This window comes from Castor canadensis, chromosome 16 (assembly GCF_047511655.1).
Source record: "Castor canadensis chromosome 16, mCasCan1.hap1v2, whole genome shotgun sequence".
NCBI lineage: Eukaryota > Metazoa > Chordata > Mammalia > Rodentia > Castoridae > Castor > Castor canadensis.
This window is the reverse complement of record NC_133401.1, coordinates 9,517,526-9,532,045: the sequence shown is the minus strand read 5'-3', so window position 1 is coordinate 9,532,045 and position 14,520 is coordinate 9,517,526. Positions and strand designations below refer to the sequence as shown.

General features: G+C 50.8%; 1 protein-coding gene across 4 annotated transcripts in view; it reads right to left on the bottom strand.

The window, feature by feature from the left end:
• Nucleotides 1–14,520, bottom strand: part of Ryr1 (ryanodine receptor 1) — a 120,345-nt gene that overhangs the window by 40,974 nt on the left and 64,851 nt on the right. For 2 of the 4 annotated variants that reach the window (XM_020178572.2, XM_074057842.1), the window contains exons 67-80: nucleotides 13,465–13,705; nucleotides 9,486–9,573; nucleotides 9,286–9,378; nucleotides 8,809–8,823; nucleotides 7,549–7,719; nucleotides 5,935–5,994; nucleotides 5,582–5,719; nucleotides 5,122–5,234; nucleotides 4,886–4,982; nucleotides 4,595–4,701; nucleotides 2,193–2,244; nucleotides 1,987–2,058; nucleotides 351–450; nucleotides 31–110 (exon numbers count right to left, since the gene is read on the bottom strand). In XM_020178572.2, the coding sequence (XP_020034161.2) occupies nucleotides 31–110; nucleotides 351–450; nucleotides 1,987–2,058; nucleotides 2,193–2,244; nucleotides 4,595–4,701; nucleotides 4,886–4,982; nucleotides 5,122–5,234; nucleotides 5,582–5,719; nucleotides 5,935–5,994; nucleotides 7,549–7,719; nucleotides 8,809–8,823; nucleotides 9,286–9,378; nucleotides 9,486–9,573; nucleotides 13,465–13,705 (1,427 nt within the window). The remainder of the gene's footprint in view (nucleotides 1–30; nucleotides 111–350; nucleotides 451–1,986; nucleotides 2,059–2,192; nucleotides 2,245–4,594; nucleotides 4,702–4,885; nucleotides 4,983–5,121; nucleotides 5,235–5,581; nucleotides 5,720–5,934; nucleotides 5,995–7,548; nucleotides 7,720–8,808; nucleotides 8,824–9,285; nucleotides 9,379–9,485; nucleotides 9,574–13,464; nucleotides 13,706–14,520) is intronic. The other 2 variants (XM_074057841.1, XM_074057843.1) reach the window with 1 other exon arrangement.

Sequence of the window (14,520 nt, the reverse complement as noted above, 5' to 3'; positions counted from 1 at the left end):
CCTTCTCCCAATTCCCTGGCCCTCCGTTACCTGCTGCACCTCAGCGTTGCCTCCATTGAGGATGGAGATACCCAGCTTCAGGGTGGAGGACACCATGGCGCCAGTCTCTCCTGGATGTGGCAGAGGAGGGCAAAACGTGTTCCTCCCAGTTGGGGACACCTCCCACCAGAGATATAATGGAGGGGATGGAGGCGTGTGCAAAGGAGGGCTGAGCTAAGTGTGCAAATGACAGGCCTGCAAAGTGCACCCCACTATGTTCACAGGGAATGGATGCACCATTAATGGTGAGAACAGGGTGAACAGGGTGGGTGTGCTTGGAGGGACAGAATGCCCGGTGGACAGACAGGTACCTTTGCAGGCGCTGATCATCTGCAGAACCATCTCAGCAGCCCCCCGGTTGTGCAGCCGTGACTGTTGGTACAACAGCCGCTGCTTCTCCATTTCCTTCTCCTGGGGCAGAGAGCAGGAGGGTCACGTGAGTCCGGCCCTGTCCCTTCCCAGCCTCATCCTTGGCCCCTGCCCTCCCTGCTCCAGCCTCATCCAGGAAACAACCCTACAATGATGAGCTCTCTGTGTCCCTGGGGTCTTAAGCCCTCTGTGTGTCTTCTGTGCCTGGCACGGGGCTGGGAATACGTGGACCGGGCTGGGTGCGGCACTGCCTTAATGTGGGCCCACGGACATCCAAGGGTTTAGTGGTGACAGTGTGTCTGTGAACATGGATGTGGACAAAAGTTACATGTACATGTTTACCACCCTCTAAGGGAAATGTAGCATTTCCTTCCATTATGGATCAGGCTGTTAATCAATGCAGTGTTCACAGCACTTGTGGTTCTGTCACCAAGAATCACAAATGCTTCCTGTCACATTACTGTTGACAAGACATACTACTCTTCACTTACAGTAGCTATTAGATCTTGTTGCTGAATAATACAAATACAGGAAACACTAAATCACGAAGTTTTCCTTTAAGACGGTCTTTGACGTAGCCCGGGCTGGCCTCCTGAATGCTGGAATTACACGTGTGCACTACCATGTCCGGCTGCTTTTTAAATTTCTTGATAATTACTTCATACTTGATTCTTCTGCTATGAGTTTATTTTATACATTGAAAAACATGGGAGGTGTGGCTCAAATGGTAGAGTGCCTGCTTTGCAAGTGTAAAGCCCTGAGTTCAAACCCAGTCCCCCTCCCCCAAATAAAAGACCCTGAGTTCAATTCCCAGCACTGAAACAAAACAAAACAAAAAAATCTTTAAAACATTTTAGGACTGGAGGTGTGGCTCAAGTGGTAGAGCACTGGCTTTACAAGTGTGAGGCCCTGAGTTCAAACTCCAGTACCACCAAAAAAAAAAAATATTGAAAAACATGATTCTGAAAGAGGCTTTATCAGATGCCCAAAGGGCTTGGCACAAGCAAGGTGAGTAAACTGAAGTAAATGCACGCTGACTCTCTCAATGATGAATGCTCAATTGCACGTTTACTGCCTCTCTCTCGGAGTGGCCTTCGCATACCTTCATCCCTCTACCTGGAACACCTTTCTCCTGTTCTTCAGTTGGTATACTGCTGGATTTTGTTTTGTTTTAGACGGGGACTTGCTATGTAGTCCAGGCTGACCTTTAACTTGCAATCTTCCTGTCTCAGCCTCCTCAGTGCTGTGATTCCAAGTGGGCACCACCCCACCCAAGTCCCAGCATCCTGCTTAATCCTACTTGGACCCCTCCTCCTCTGAGAAGCCCTCCCTGATTCCCTCCCCCAAGCTGGACCAGGCACCTTGTGTGGGCTGCTGTATCCCCCTGAGCTAGCCCTGGCCTGTGCCTCCCCCGATATAGGTGAATACCCTGTGACCGTTTGGTTGCTGTGACCAGTGGGCTCACTTGGTCACCACCATGTCCCCAAATACTGTTCTGTGAACACATGCTGACTGAGTGAAAACGACTGAGGTCAGGATCCTGCAACACTTCCCCCAGCAGCTCCTGGTCCCACTCACCTCAAAGGACGCCTCAACCTCTTCTTCTTCTCCACCTTCGCCATTCTCCCCTCCCTCCTCCAGGTGGCAGCTCTGGGGACAGGTGTCAGTTAAGGGTGATGATGAACAAAGGAGATGCCCCGCCCATCCCCAACCTTTCGGGGGACAGATGCTGCAGCTGGGGAGAAGGGACCCCCTCCTCAGGGCTGGGCAGGGCTGGGACTCACCTTGGCCATGATATCAGCGTAAGCAATGTACAGGTAATCCTCGTCTAGTTTGCTGAGGAGGCAAGCAGGGAGGTGGTCAGGACCAAAAGAAGGCAACCCCCATCTTCCTACAGCCTCCTGTTGTCCTTATGGAAAGCCAACCTTTTCGACGCTCAGCTGTGGGTTCAGGGGGTGGACTGCCCACAGCCAGGGTGGTTCATGATGAAGGAAGAGCCAGCATGTACTTTTTTGTGCTTTTGGTGGCACTGGAGTTTGAACTCAGGGCCTTGTGCTTGCTAGGCAGGTGCTACACCACTTGAGCCACTCTGCCAGCCCTTTTTGCTTTATGTATTTATTATTTATTTATTTATTTATTGGTGGAACTGGGCTTTAAACTTAGGGTTCTGCACTTGCAAAACAGAACCCTACAAAGCAGGTGTTCTATGCTTGAGCCACACCTCCAGTCAATTTTGCTCTGGTTATTTTGGAGAAGGAGTCTCATGAACTATTTGCCCAGGCTGGTCTTGAACCTCTATCCTCCTGATCTCAGTCTCCCAAGTAACTAGAATTATAGGCGTGAGCCACTGGAGCCCAGCCTGCTTCATGTATTTTACAAATAGGGTCTTGCACTTATGCCTGGGCCAGCCTGGACTAAGATCCTCTTATATATGCTTCTCTGGTAGCTGGGGTGACAGGTGAGTACCACCATGCCCACATTTTACTGGGCATGAGATGGGGTCTTGTGTCTTATAGAGAACTTTGCTCTGGCCTCAACCTATGATCCTCCTGATCTCTGCCTCCCAAGTAGCTAGGATTACAGGCATGAGCTACTGCACCCAGCTATATACATTTTTTTTAGATAGGGTCTTGCTATGTAGCCCAGGTTGGCCTCAAACTCAAGATCCCCCTACCTCAGTCTTCCAAGTGCTGGGATCACAGGTGTGTGTCACCTCACCCCAATATATACTTTGTATGTGCGTGGCCACGATAATACATAAGAGATGGCCACATGGTCCATGCAGTCGGGGGGTTCATTTGCCGAAGCTCCCTTCCCACAGGGCTGCTAAAAGGGAGTGATGGAATGCAGGAGCTCTTAGGGCCATCTTGCCACCTGTTGGCTCACTTAGCAACTTGGGCCTCCTCTACAATGGCCAACCCTATGTTAGTCCCTGCTCTAAGCACTAGTGTATGTTAACCAATTAATCCTCTCAGTGATCCTATCAGTATGTGTATTACTAGTCACATTTTATGGATGAGGGAACTGAGGCCCAAATATCTTTCTTGGTAAAGGTCACACTGCTTGCACTGGGATTCATCCTGGGTAGTCTAACTCTAGAGTCATGACTCTCCCACAGGATGGAAAACAGGACACTCAGCTTTCCTGGGTTCCTTGTAGCTATGGTAAATAGATGTCAGAATTTGGGCCAGTGAGATATGTGCAGAAGCCCACCAGGGAGAGCATCCTTTGCTGGATAAAAAGACCAAAGTTCTTGCTTAGAGGGGAAAAAAACCCCAAAAAACCCTTTTTACTTCTTTCTGCCTGGCATGTGGTAGTGATGCCTGGAAGTGCAGCATCAATTTTGTGACTATAAGACACAAGCTAAGAAGGGCAAATCAGAAAATTAGAAAGAGCCTGCATCCTTGTCAGTGTCACTGCACCACTGCTCACCCTGGGACTGCTTAGTCCTGACGTCACATTTTCTATGAGAAAAATAAAGTCCTGTGCGTCTACTGCCTCATCCACAAAAAAGAGTTGATAAGATATTGTCTGTCCCATAGTGCAAAAATTAAGTAAGCAAATAAATATGTCAATCTTTTACCATGGTGTTTGACACATGGTAAGCACTTCATAAATGTTGTCTATTACAACTAGTGTTATTATTAGTCATTCCTAAGACTGCTGTTAGTCCATCGGCAGCCCTTGAGTGAAGCAAAGCTTCACTGTTAGGAAATCTGCATATTTGTTGATTTTTTCATAATATCCTAACTGTGTTTGGGCAAGGCGTTTTCTTCTAGAAAACCTAGTATATCCACTTTGTGATAGCAACCCTTCAGACAAGGTGCTCTTGTGAAGTGTTCTGCAGTACAGGGTGGCTTGTCTTAGCAAAGTGACATGAAAAGGTCAGCTGGTCAGCTGAGTGCCAGTGACTCAGGACTGTAACCCTAACTAATCAGGAGGCAGAGATCGAGGGTCTAAAACCAGACCAAGGAAATAGTTCGAGAAACCCCATTTCAAAAATACCCAATAAAAAAAAGGGCTGGCGGAGTGGCTCAAGTGGTAGGGCACTTGCCTAGCAAGTGTGAGACCTGGAGTTCAAGTCCCAGAACTGCCCCAAAAAAGGAAAAGGTCAGTCAGCTGTTTGGGCCTGTTTCCCAGGAATGGGGTGGGGGGGGCATGTCTGAAGCTGGGAAGGGAGTCTAACCTCTTTTCCGTCAGAGCAGTGCGGCTGAAGTGCAGGACCAGCTGGTGCAGGGGGTCTGGCTTCTTCTCCTCCACTTCCTCCTCCTCTTCCTCCTGCTCCCCAGCTTTCTGGAGGGAAGGGGCGGGCCTTGGGGGATGGGTTTCTAGGGTCCCTTCCGGTCTCCCCTCATAGCCCTTCTCTCCCATACCGTGCACCCTGGTTTTGCCCAAGCCAGGGGCTCCCATTTCTATACCCCTCAATGTGGAGGGAACCTGCGCCCCTGCCCACCCTACCCTCCAATCCCCGGCTCACTGAAAGATCGTCTATCATGCGGTCCTCAAAACTATGGTCCTCACTCAGGATCCACAAGGCCTTGTAGCTCTCCAGGAACATGTTACATGCCCGATGCCTGCAGGGCAAAGGTCACTGAGACCCTCTTCCTCCACGCCCCTCCCACCTCCCAGGCAGATGTCCCCCCCCCACCATGCCCGACTCTGTGGTCCTCTTCCTCCACCCCCTCGAGTTCCCCTCCTCCCGGTGGGCCTTACGTGGGCAGGTTGTAGAGGGGCGTCATGCGGAAACAGGCCACGACCGCCCGCCGGCGCTGCTTGGACAGGAGCTTGTGCCACACGGCCTTCTTGGACTTGTAAGGATGCTCGGTCTGGAGGGCGACCATCACGTCCCACTCTCAGCCCCCGGCCTCAAACCCACTCCCAGCCCGGGCCGAAACGGCCCGTGCGTGCCCAGGTCCATACCCGGGTCCGTCTCAGCGCAGAAGCAGATCTGAAGTTCCACCCTAGGCCCCGCCCCAGATTCAAGGTGTCTCCAGGAGGCCCCACCCCTAGCCCAAAATTCTGTCTGCTATTGGACGCGCCGCATACAAGACGAAGCATCAGGTCCCTCCTCCAGATCCAAATTTCCACTCGAAGCCCCGCCTTCCACGCAAGGCTCCACCCCCGCCCCACCCACAGGGTGATGTACTTTAGTCACAGGCTTGACCCCACCCACCTGGTCCAGGTGGTAGAGCACCGCAGACACCTCCTGGACTCTGCGCACGATTTTCTCGGGGTCATCTGCGTCCTCCTCGCGACCTGGGAGACCCCGGTACAGGGCCATCTGCCAGCGCAGAGACGGGGAGCCTTCCACCTGCGGGGGGCAAAGCCCGCCAATGGGAGGAACCGCCTAGCTCAGCCCGGTTTCCCTGAGCGCCCTCCCCACAGTGGGTCTCCCCCGCTGCCAGGCTTCCATGGGTGAGTGAGATGAAGGCCCTATGCCTGCTACACAGTAAGTGCTCGGAACATTACCTGTCATTGGGGTCATTCTGGCCTGCCCCCTTTTGGTGGCAGATTTAAGAGGCGTACCTTTGCCTGCAGGTTGAGGTTGTTTTGCAAGAATTCCCGGACCTCCTCATCTGTGTCTTTCTGGGAAAACAGAGGCCCACTGGGTCACTGGGGGTCCCGGTAGGCACACCACCCCAGGACCCGGTGAGAGGCTGTATGGGGGAGGACCCGGAAGAAACTGGAAGGACCCAAAGGTCCTTCCAGAGAAGTGTCCTAGAGTGACAGGAGGGCCACAGAGCACCTTAAAGGGATAGAAGGGATTAGGGAGCCTCACGGGGTTCTGGCAGGAGGAAGGGAAAAACAAGGATCATCAAAAGTCAAATAAGGCCAAAGAGGGACTATCAGGGGCATACAGGGGCAGGGAGTTTTTGAAGACAGAGGGTGGGGGGGCTGTGAAGGGAATTGGTGAGGTCAGTAGAGGTCATAAGTTCCTTAAGTTTGCTGGGAAGGTCAACCAAATCACTGGTTACACAGGGGCCAGGGAAGGAGTCAGTAGGGTGGAAGTTCCTTAAGGTCCCTGGAGAGGGGATCCTCAAGAACCAAAAAGGGTTGTGGGTCTCTGGAGGACTCCTCCGGTTCCTAGCAGGACTCAACAGGTGCTAGGAGCTACTTAAGGTCCTGGAGGAGGACCAGGAAAGGGGTGATCCCAGGGGAGAAGTCAGTGGTCTTCAGAGCCCCAGGAGGGTAAGTAAGTTGTCAGGTGCTTAGCAAGGTCCTGGGGAGAGAGTTATAGGGGTCTTGGGACTGATTCTAGGAGGGTTTCGGGAGACTGGAAAGTTGATTAGCTCCTTGCTGTGCCATACAAGGGGCAAGTGGGGTCCTGGGAGGCTTCCTTGAGGTCCCAGAATGTTTAAGGAGTTTTGGGGGCTGGGTCATCTGGTCCCCAGATTCTTGAGGCCTCAGAGATTTGGGTGTGGTCCTGGAGAAGTGGCCATTAGGATTCTGTGGGGAGAGGGTTACTTAGAATCACAGGGGCTCACTGGGCCCCTGAGAGTCCTTGGGTACTCAGCTGGATGTCAACAGAATCCAAATGGAGGGGTCAACAACAACAAAAAAAAGGAACAAATTTTTAAAAAAGAGAACCTCTCCAAAAAATTAAAGAAAGAACCTCACATACACAAAGAAAGAAAAAACAAAAACAAAAAAAATGGAGGGGTCAGCAGAGTACTGAAGACAAGAGGTGAGCTGGGGGCTCAGTGGGAACCCACGTGTTTAGTCCTGAGGGTACAGGGAAGGGTGGCAGGGCCACAAGGAGCTCAGTGGGTCCCAAGGGATTTGGGCGGGTGTCCCTGGTGGTCTTGGTGGAATGCTCAGAGGAGTCTCAAGAGAGATTTATGTTGTCTGGGGAGACTTTCAGGGTCTTAGTAGGTTTGACATGGTCAAGGGAGCTGTGATCAGTGGGGTCCTAGGTTGCATTTCTGGGTTTTGAGGGGTCCCCCATTAGGTTCCTTGTTTGCTGGGCCCTGGCAGTGTCTTGAGTGGGGTCCTCAGAATCTGGGGCAGGGCTCCTGGCATCCCAGAGGGCTCAGGGTTTGGGATCATGGAGGAGGACTTCGTGGAGTCCTAGAGGAGGGTCCCCATGGGACCCTAGAGTTCTGAGGGCTCAGTGGGGTACTGGGTGGGCTGGACAAGCACCAGGGCATAGCGGGCCTTGGCCAGCACAATGAGGTCCTGGTCAGTGGGAGCACACATGTTCAGGCCGATAGGCAACATCTTCTTGAGAGTAGCCACGATGAGCGACGTCTGCACAGAGTACCGGTCCCCCCGGCGCTTCTTCTTGGTGCGTTCCTGGTCTGAGCCACCTGACTGTGGGGACATAGGACTCAATGCCTGTTCAAGTCCCAACTCCCTGCCCCATCACCACCCTGAAGGCATTTTACACATTCCAGTCCCCAGCCTGGATGTCCAGTGTCCCTCCCTGACCTCAGCACATTTCTGTCCCCACCCAACCTTAGGGCTCCTGCTCCCCAGGCTCCCAGTCCTGACAGTAGATCCTGCCACACTGAAGCCTGGACCCCACATTGCTAATTTCTAACCCAAGCCCCTCCAGATTTTCCCATTTCTGGGTCTTCCTTTCCCAAAATCCCCTAAGAAGCCCAGCACAATCCCCCCGCCCTCCAACATGCAGAACCCAAGACAAAATTCCCAAGAATAAAATGAGACACAGGCACACAAAGAGTCCCAAGAGATAAGAGAAGTTGGAAGAGAAAAAAGAGACACTGAAAGACTTTGGCAGACAAGGAGATGAGACAGAAGATGCAAGAAAGATTCAGAAAGATCTGGAAGTGGAGACACAGAGTCCCACAGCAGTGTTCTGGAGCCTTGGGTGCCCAGTCATGCCAACAAGAAGACCCAGTGACAAGCTGCGGCCAGAGCCCCATCCATGCCAGCTGGCAGTACTGAGCGCCACCGAAGGCCACACATGCAGCATCTTGCTGAGTCCTCACAGAGCCCTGGCCCAGGGGCCACTGGCTGGATGGTATCAGAGATGCAAAAGGATGACACTTGGCCAAGTTCACACAGCTACCATCCCAGGATTCTACCAAGCCTGTCTGATTCCAGAGCCCAAGCCTTACATCACCGCAAGGGAAAGAATGCTGCTATCCCAACCATGCACCTGTCCTGCTCCCTATTCCCCTTGCCGACCTCAGCCCATAGCGCTTGGGGGGAAGCTAAGGTGGCTTTTTTTTTTTTTGATAACAAAAACCAAAAAAAAAAAAAAATTCCACAAATCGCCAAAAGCTGAGGGTTGGGAAGGGAATGGATGGTTGGGGAGGACGAAGAGAAAAAGGGGGGTGCAGGTTGGTGGGTTTGTGGAGGGACAGGTGGAAGGAAGGTTGGGGAGGGGAGGTCTGAGCCACGAGCCATGCGGAAGGTCCCAGATGTGGGGCTGACCTGTACATCTCCCGCCTGCTTCACCGGATTGCAGACAGAGACAAGAAGGGTTACCCCAGCCCCACAGAAAACCCCAGGCCCAACTCCAAGTTGGCAGTGTGCCCAGCTCTTCTGTCCCACCCTGACACCCATCTCTTAGCTGGACATTTTCAGATCTGGGCTGGGGATGGGTGGGTTTGTTCTTTCTGACTTCAAACAGGGAAGTTCTGAGGAGGTGGGAGGAGAAGAGGAAAGAAATGGGGAATAGGGAAAATGGGGAGGAGGGAGATGGGAGCTGGGGGGGGCAGGAGAGGGGGAGGAGATGAGGAGGGAGATGGGAAGGAGTGGAGGGAAAGGGAAGGGGAGAAGGGAAGAGGCAATGGGACCTGGGAGGAGAGGAGCTGCTCTAAGAGCTCCAGGGAAGGTGGCTGGGTGGGGAGGGTCAGTAGGAAGCCCTGGAGCATGCCCCCTGCCAAGTCCTCCCAGAATGAAGCCCACCTTGGCCATCTTGCTCTTGCTGTCAGCAGTGAGAAAAGACATGTTGTTGATTTCATTTTGGACCACGAAGTTCTGCTCCTCGCGCTTAAAGTTCTGGAGGGGCAGGCAGTGCTGGAGGTCAGACAGGGAGACTGGGGAGAGCACCTGTGGACAGCGGCTTCTCGGCTTACACAGGGGCGGTGGCATGGGTGGGGACTCACGTGGGACTTGGACCAGTAAATGAAGATCTCCCCCACCATCCTGAATAGCTCCTCTGCGTTGGGGTCGGGCTCCGTCAGCCAGTGCGCCCTGCGGTTGGGGAAGGGGCTGGTGAGTGGGGCCAGGGATCCTCAGGGAAGGGGTCATCCAGACAGGGCACAGAGGAGGGCGGAGGGAGCAAGCATGGAGTTTTATAGGGGAATCTGGCCACTAAGATGAACACTTTTTGGTTTTGGAATTAAACAGAGGGCCTCTTGATTGCTAGGGAAGCACTCACCACTCGATTAATACCCCCAGTCTTTTTGTTTGTATTTTGCTTTTGACACAGGGTCTTGATGACTTTGCCCAGGGAAGGCCTTGAACTCATGATCCTCCTGCCTTATCCTCTCAAGTAGCTGAGATTACAGGCTTGTACCACAATGCTCAGATGAACATTTAAAAAATTTCGATGACTATTCCTTTCCTAAAAAGTTTTTTTTTTCAATTTTAGAACTTCAAAAATATATATATTTTTTTGTGGCAGTACTGGGGTTTGCACTCAGGGCCTCATGCTTGCTAGGCAGGTGCTCTACTGCTTAAGCCACTGCCAGCCCTTTTTTGTATTGAGTATATTTCAGTATAGGGTATTGAGAACTATTTGTCCAGGCTGGCTTCAAATGGTGATCGTCCTGATCTCTACTTCCTGAGTAGTCAGGATTCCGGGCATGAACCACCAGTGCCCATTTTTTTTTTTTTTTTTTTGTAATTTTTGAGACAGGGCCTCACTATGTAGAGAAGGCTAGCCTTGAATCCACGATCCTCCAGCCTCAGTCTTCTATAACCATTCTATTGAAATGTAACATACATGTAAAGATTGTCAACTTGGTGAATTATCACAAAGTGAATACACTTGCATAAACACCAGACAAGTAAAGAAACAGAACATTTCTGGTCCCTCACGCCCCCTCCCCATCATGCCTCCTTCATCCTCCTGAGAGATGACCCCTTGAGCCACACCTCCAATCCATTTTGCTCTGGTTATTTTGGAGATTGAGGGGGGGCGGTCTCCAGAACTATTTGCCCCACGCTGGCCTCAAACATCCACCCTCCCAATCTCAGCCTCTCAAGTAGCTAGGATTACAGGTGTAAGCCACCAGTGCCCAGTGGTACTGGAGTCTGAAGCCAGGGCCTTTGCATAAAAAAAAAAAATTCAATTGTTTATGACGGGAGGTGTGGTTCAAGTGGTAGAGCGCCTGCTCTGCAAGCACAAAACCCTAAGTTTAAACCCCAGTCCCACCAATCAATAAATAAATAAGAGTCAGTTGAACTCAGGGCCTTGCACTCATCAGGCAGGTGCTCTACCACTTGAGCCGACCCCAGCCCTCTGGCTTCTCTCATTCAAATGTAGTGTGTATGGGACTCACCTATTCTGTTGTGTCTCACATCACCTTGCCCATTTTCACTGCCAGGTACTATACTACTGAAGAGTAAACACAATTTGTTTGTTTATTCACATCCTTTGACCTGTGGCTCCCATTTTTAGGAATCTATCGTGTACTAATCTGGACTCCCGAGCACAGAGACAGAGGCACAGGACGGACACTGTAACAAAGATCAGAAAGTACTACACTGGATCGCAGCTCCAGGGCAGCCAGGCAGTGAGTTTATGAAATCCATCTCAACCAATAACTGGGTGCAGTGGTTCGTGCCTGTCAGCAGAAGTGATGCAGGAGTGGGGCATCGTGGTTCCAGGCCAGTCCCGGCAAAAAAATTTTCAAGACCCCCATCTCAATGGAAAAAGGGCAGACATGGTTGTGCCCACCTGTCAACCTAGTGATGATAGGAAGGTTTAAGTAGGAGGCTCACACTCTGGGCCGCCTTGAGCAAAACAGCAAGACCCTATCTCCAAAATAACCAGAGCAAAATGGACTAGAGGTGTGGCTCAAGTGGTAGAGTGTCTGCTTTGCAAGCACGAAGACCTGAGTTCAAACCCCAGTCCCACCAAAACAACCAAAAAACTATATCCAATTTCAGAGTACGATCCACAAAGATAAAAGGGTGAATCTATTCAGTATCTCCTTCCATCTGGTGGCAGGGGGATGTGTTATAAGACCCCTAGTGGATGCCTGAAACTGGATACTACCAAACCCTCTATATACTATGTTTATTCTGCAACAGTTGATCTGATAACTTAGTTGCTGTCTAAGTTACTAATGGGCAGGTAGCATATACAGAGTGGGTACCCTGGACAAAGGAATGATGCATGTCCTGGGTAGGATGGAGTGGGAAGGTGGGAGATTTCATCACACTACTCAGAACAGTGTGCAATTTAAAACTTATGAATTCTTGACTTTCAGAATTTTCTGTTTAGTATTTTCTAACCACTGTTGACTGCAAGTAATTAAAACTGGATAAGGGGGAGACTACTGTAATGTTCCTTAATGGTATATTACTATGTTTAAAAAGGGAAGCTGTTCACTAAGGTATATGTACAGTGACAAAGAAATGAATGTTTTCCAAAAATCCAGTATTGCCAGGCACCGGTGGCTCACACTGTAATCCTAGCTACTCAGGAGGCAAAGATCAGGAGGATCACAGTTTGGAGTCAGCACGGGCAAACAGTTTGTGAGACCCTGTCTCGAAAATACTTATCACAAAAAGGGCTGGTGGAGTGGCTCAAGGTGAAGGCTCTGAGTTCAAGCCCCAGTACCGCAAAACAAATAAAATAAAAGCCCAGTATTCAGGGAATGATAAAGAATCATAGCATAAGCCAAGTGCTGGCAGCTCACACCTGTATTCCTAGCTACGAAGGAGGCAGAGATCAGGAGGATCTTGGTTTGAAGCCAGCCTGGGCAAATAGTTCAGGAGAACCCTAATCTCAAAAAAAAAAAAAAAAAAAAAATCACAAAAAAAGGGCTGGTGGAGTGGCTCAAGTTGTAAGCCTGGAGTTCAAATCCCAGAAGCAAAAAAAAAAGGATCCTAACATATCTTTACTGTGTAGCAGACACTGTTGGTCTTTCCAATAGTGGTCCCTGCTTTTTTCTAGTTAACAGATCCCAGTTTTGTTGGGCATTCACCCCTCTCTCTGTGAATCGGAATTCAATTCTACCAGTCCGAATTAAACACAGAATCCCCTTTCTAAACTTAAAATAAGAAAAGTGTGTGTAGGGGGAGAGGTTGGTAAAAGTGGGCTGCCAAAGCCTTTTTGTCTGGTTAGAAGGAGGTCAGGCCAGCCGAGTCTTCTCCTCCCTTTCTGCCTAGACATAGGAAGAAACAAAGCAGACCCAAGTGGGAAGGAAGTGGAGGTTTCCCTTAGGTACAATAGCTTGTACAAAACTGAACTTTTTCTAGACGAACCTGAACTCTGACAACAGGCCCAGGCCGAGCCAATGGTTATTTAAGCATAGTTTTGCCAGCAAGGTGTGATTAATCATGGCTCAGGCTTAATCCTCCCGAGAGGCACAGATGCAGCACCTCCCATGGCAGATGCAGCTAATCAACCACAAAGCCCTGGTGCCTCCTTACAACCTTTTCCCACCAGGAGGACCTCAGAACTGAAGCTTATTTGTTATCATTGGGTTAAGCTGCATCTCGGAGGTAATAATTCTTTAAATTGTGCTTCTGATTTTAGGGAGCTATTAGCAATTGGTTGACACCTGGACATGTTCTTTTACTAAAGACCTATGTTCTTGGGGAAAATTAGGCAGACCAGAACTGGAAATACTTTTTTTCTCAACAGAGAAAGGCCTGACCATCGGGCCTCATCTCATCTGCTAAGTCAAACACCCCTGTGCCCCCACACATGTAGACACAGTGGGGTGGGAATGTAGAGTTCCCTAAGCGGAGGCTTTTCCAAGGAGCCAAAGCATGCAAACCCAAGGGGGCTGGATTTTATCAAGCCAAGGTGGTGAAGGACAGAAGGGACTGGGAGGGTCCAATGGGGTTAGGGAAACCAGAATAAGGGATAGTGCGCAGGTGGGAGCCGGCTGCGGAGGCGCAGACCTGTTGTTGTCCACGTAGCGGATGAGCAGTGGGTAGAGGGCATACAGGTCTCGGCAGAGCACAGAGAACTCGTCCCGTACCAGGACTTCGCCCTCCTGGGCTTCAGCCTTGGCCTCCAGACGCAGCTGCTCCTCCTCGGACACCACCTTTCCTGCCCGCTTGCGCAGCCGCCCGATGGTGGGGATAAAATGCGAGTGCAGGAGCTCCGGCCGCGCACGGCTCACGATGGGCTGGGCAAACACTGCAGGCAGGGACGTGCGGGTGGAGGTCACTCATGCCTGACTTCTGACATAGTCCGTGCCTGCCAGTCCATCTCTCTGACCCGCAGCTGTCATCTGATCCCAGCCTAGCCTCTGACCCCAGGCCCTGATCTCGGTCATAGCTCCGGAACTCTGATCCGAACCATAATTCCTGAATTGAACCGATGGCCCCGTGCCTATCCTGTGACTCCAGTCTGACATACTCCCTGACCTCTGACTTCCAATAACTGAATCCTAACTTAACCAGTATGACTCTGACCCCAATCATTTTCTTTCTTTCTTTTTTTGGTGCTGGGATTTGAACTCAGGGCCTACACCTTGAACCACTCCACCAACCCTTTTTATGTGATGGGTTTTTTCAAGGTAGGGTCTCTCCAACTACTTGCCCAAGCTGGCTTTGACCCATGATTCTCCTGATCTCTGCCTCCTTGAGTAGCTAGGATTATAGGTGTGAGCCACCAGTGCCTGGCTCTGACCCCAATCTTTAACCCATACAGATCTGGCCCATACAGACTTTTGCCTAATTGTGATTTTTGACTATGCCTTGGTTTTTTGTTTGTTTGTTTTTGCAGTACTGGGGATTCAGGGTCTTGTGCATGCTAACAAAGGCTCTACCATTGAGCCACACCCCAACCCTGACTCCAGGCTTCTTATTCCGGCCACTGCCATGTGACCCTGGCCTCTGAACCATCTCCACCCCATCTCTAACTTAACCCCAATTCAAAACCAGATTCCTGACAGGGAACTTTTTTTTTTGGAGGTACTGGTGTTTGAACTCAGGGTCTTGTGCTTACTA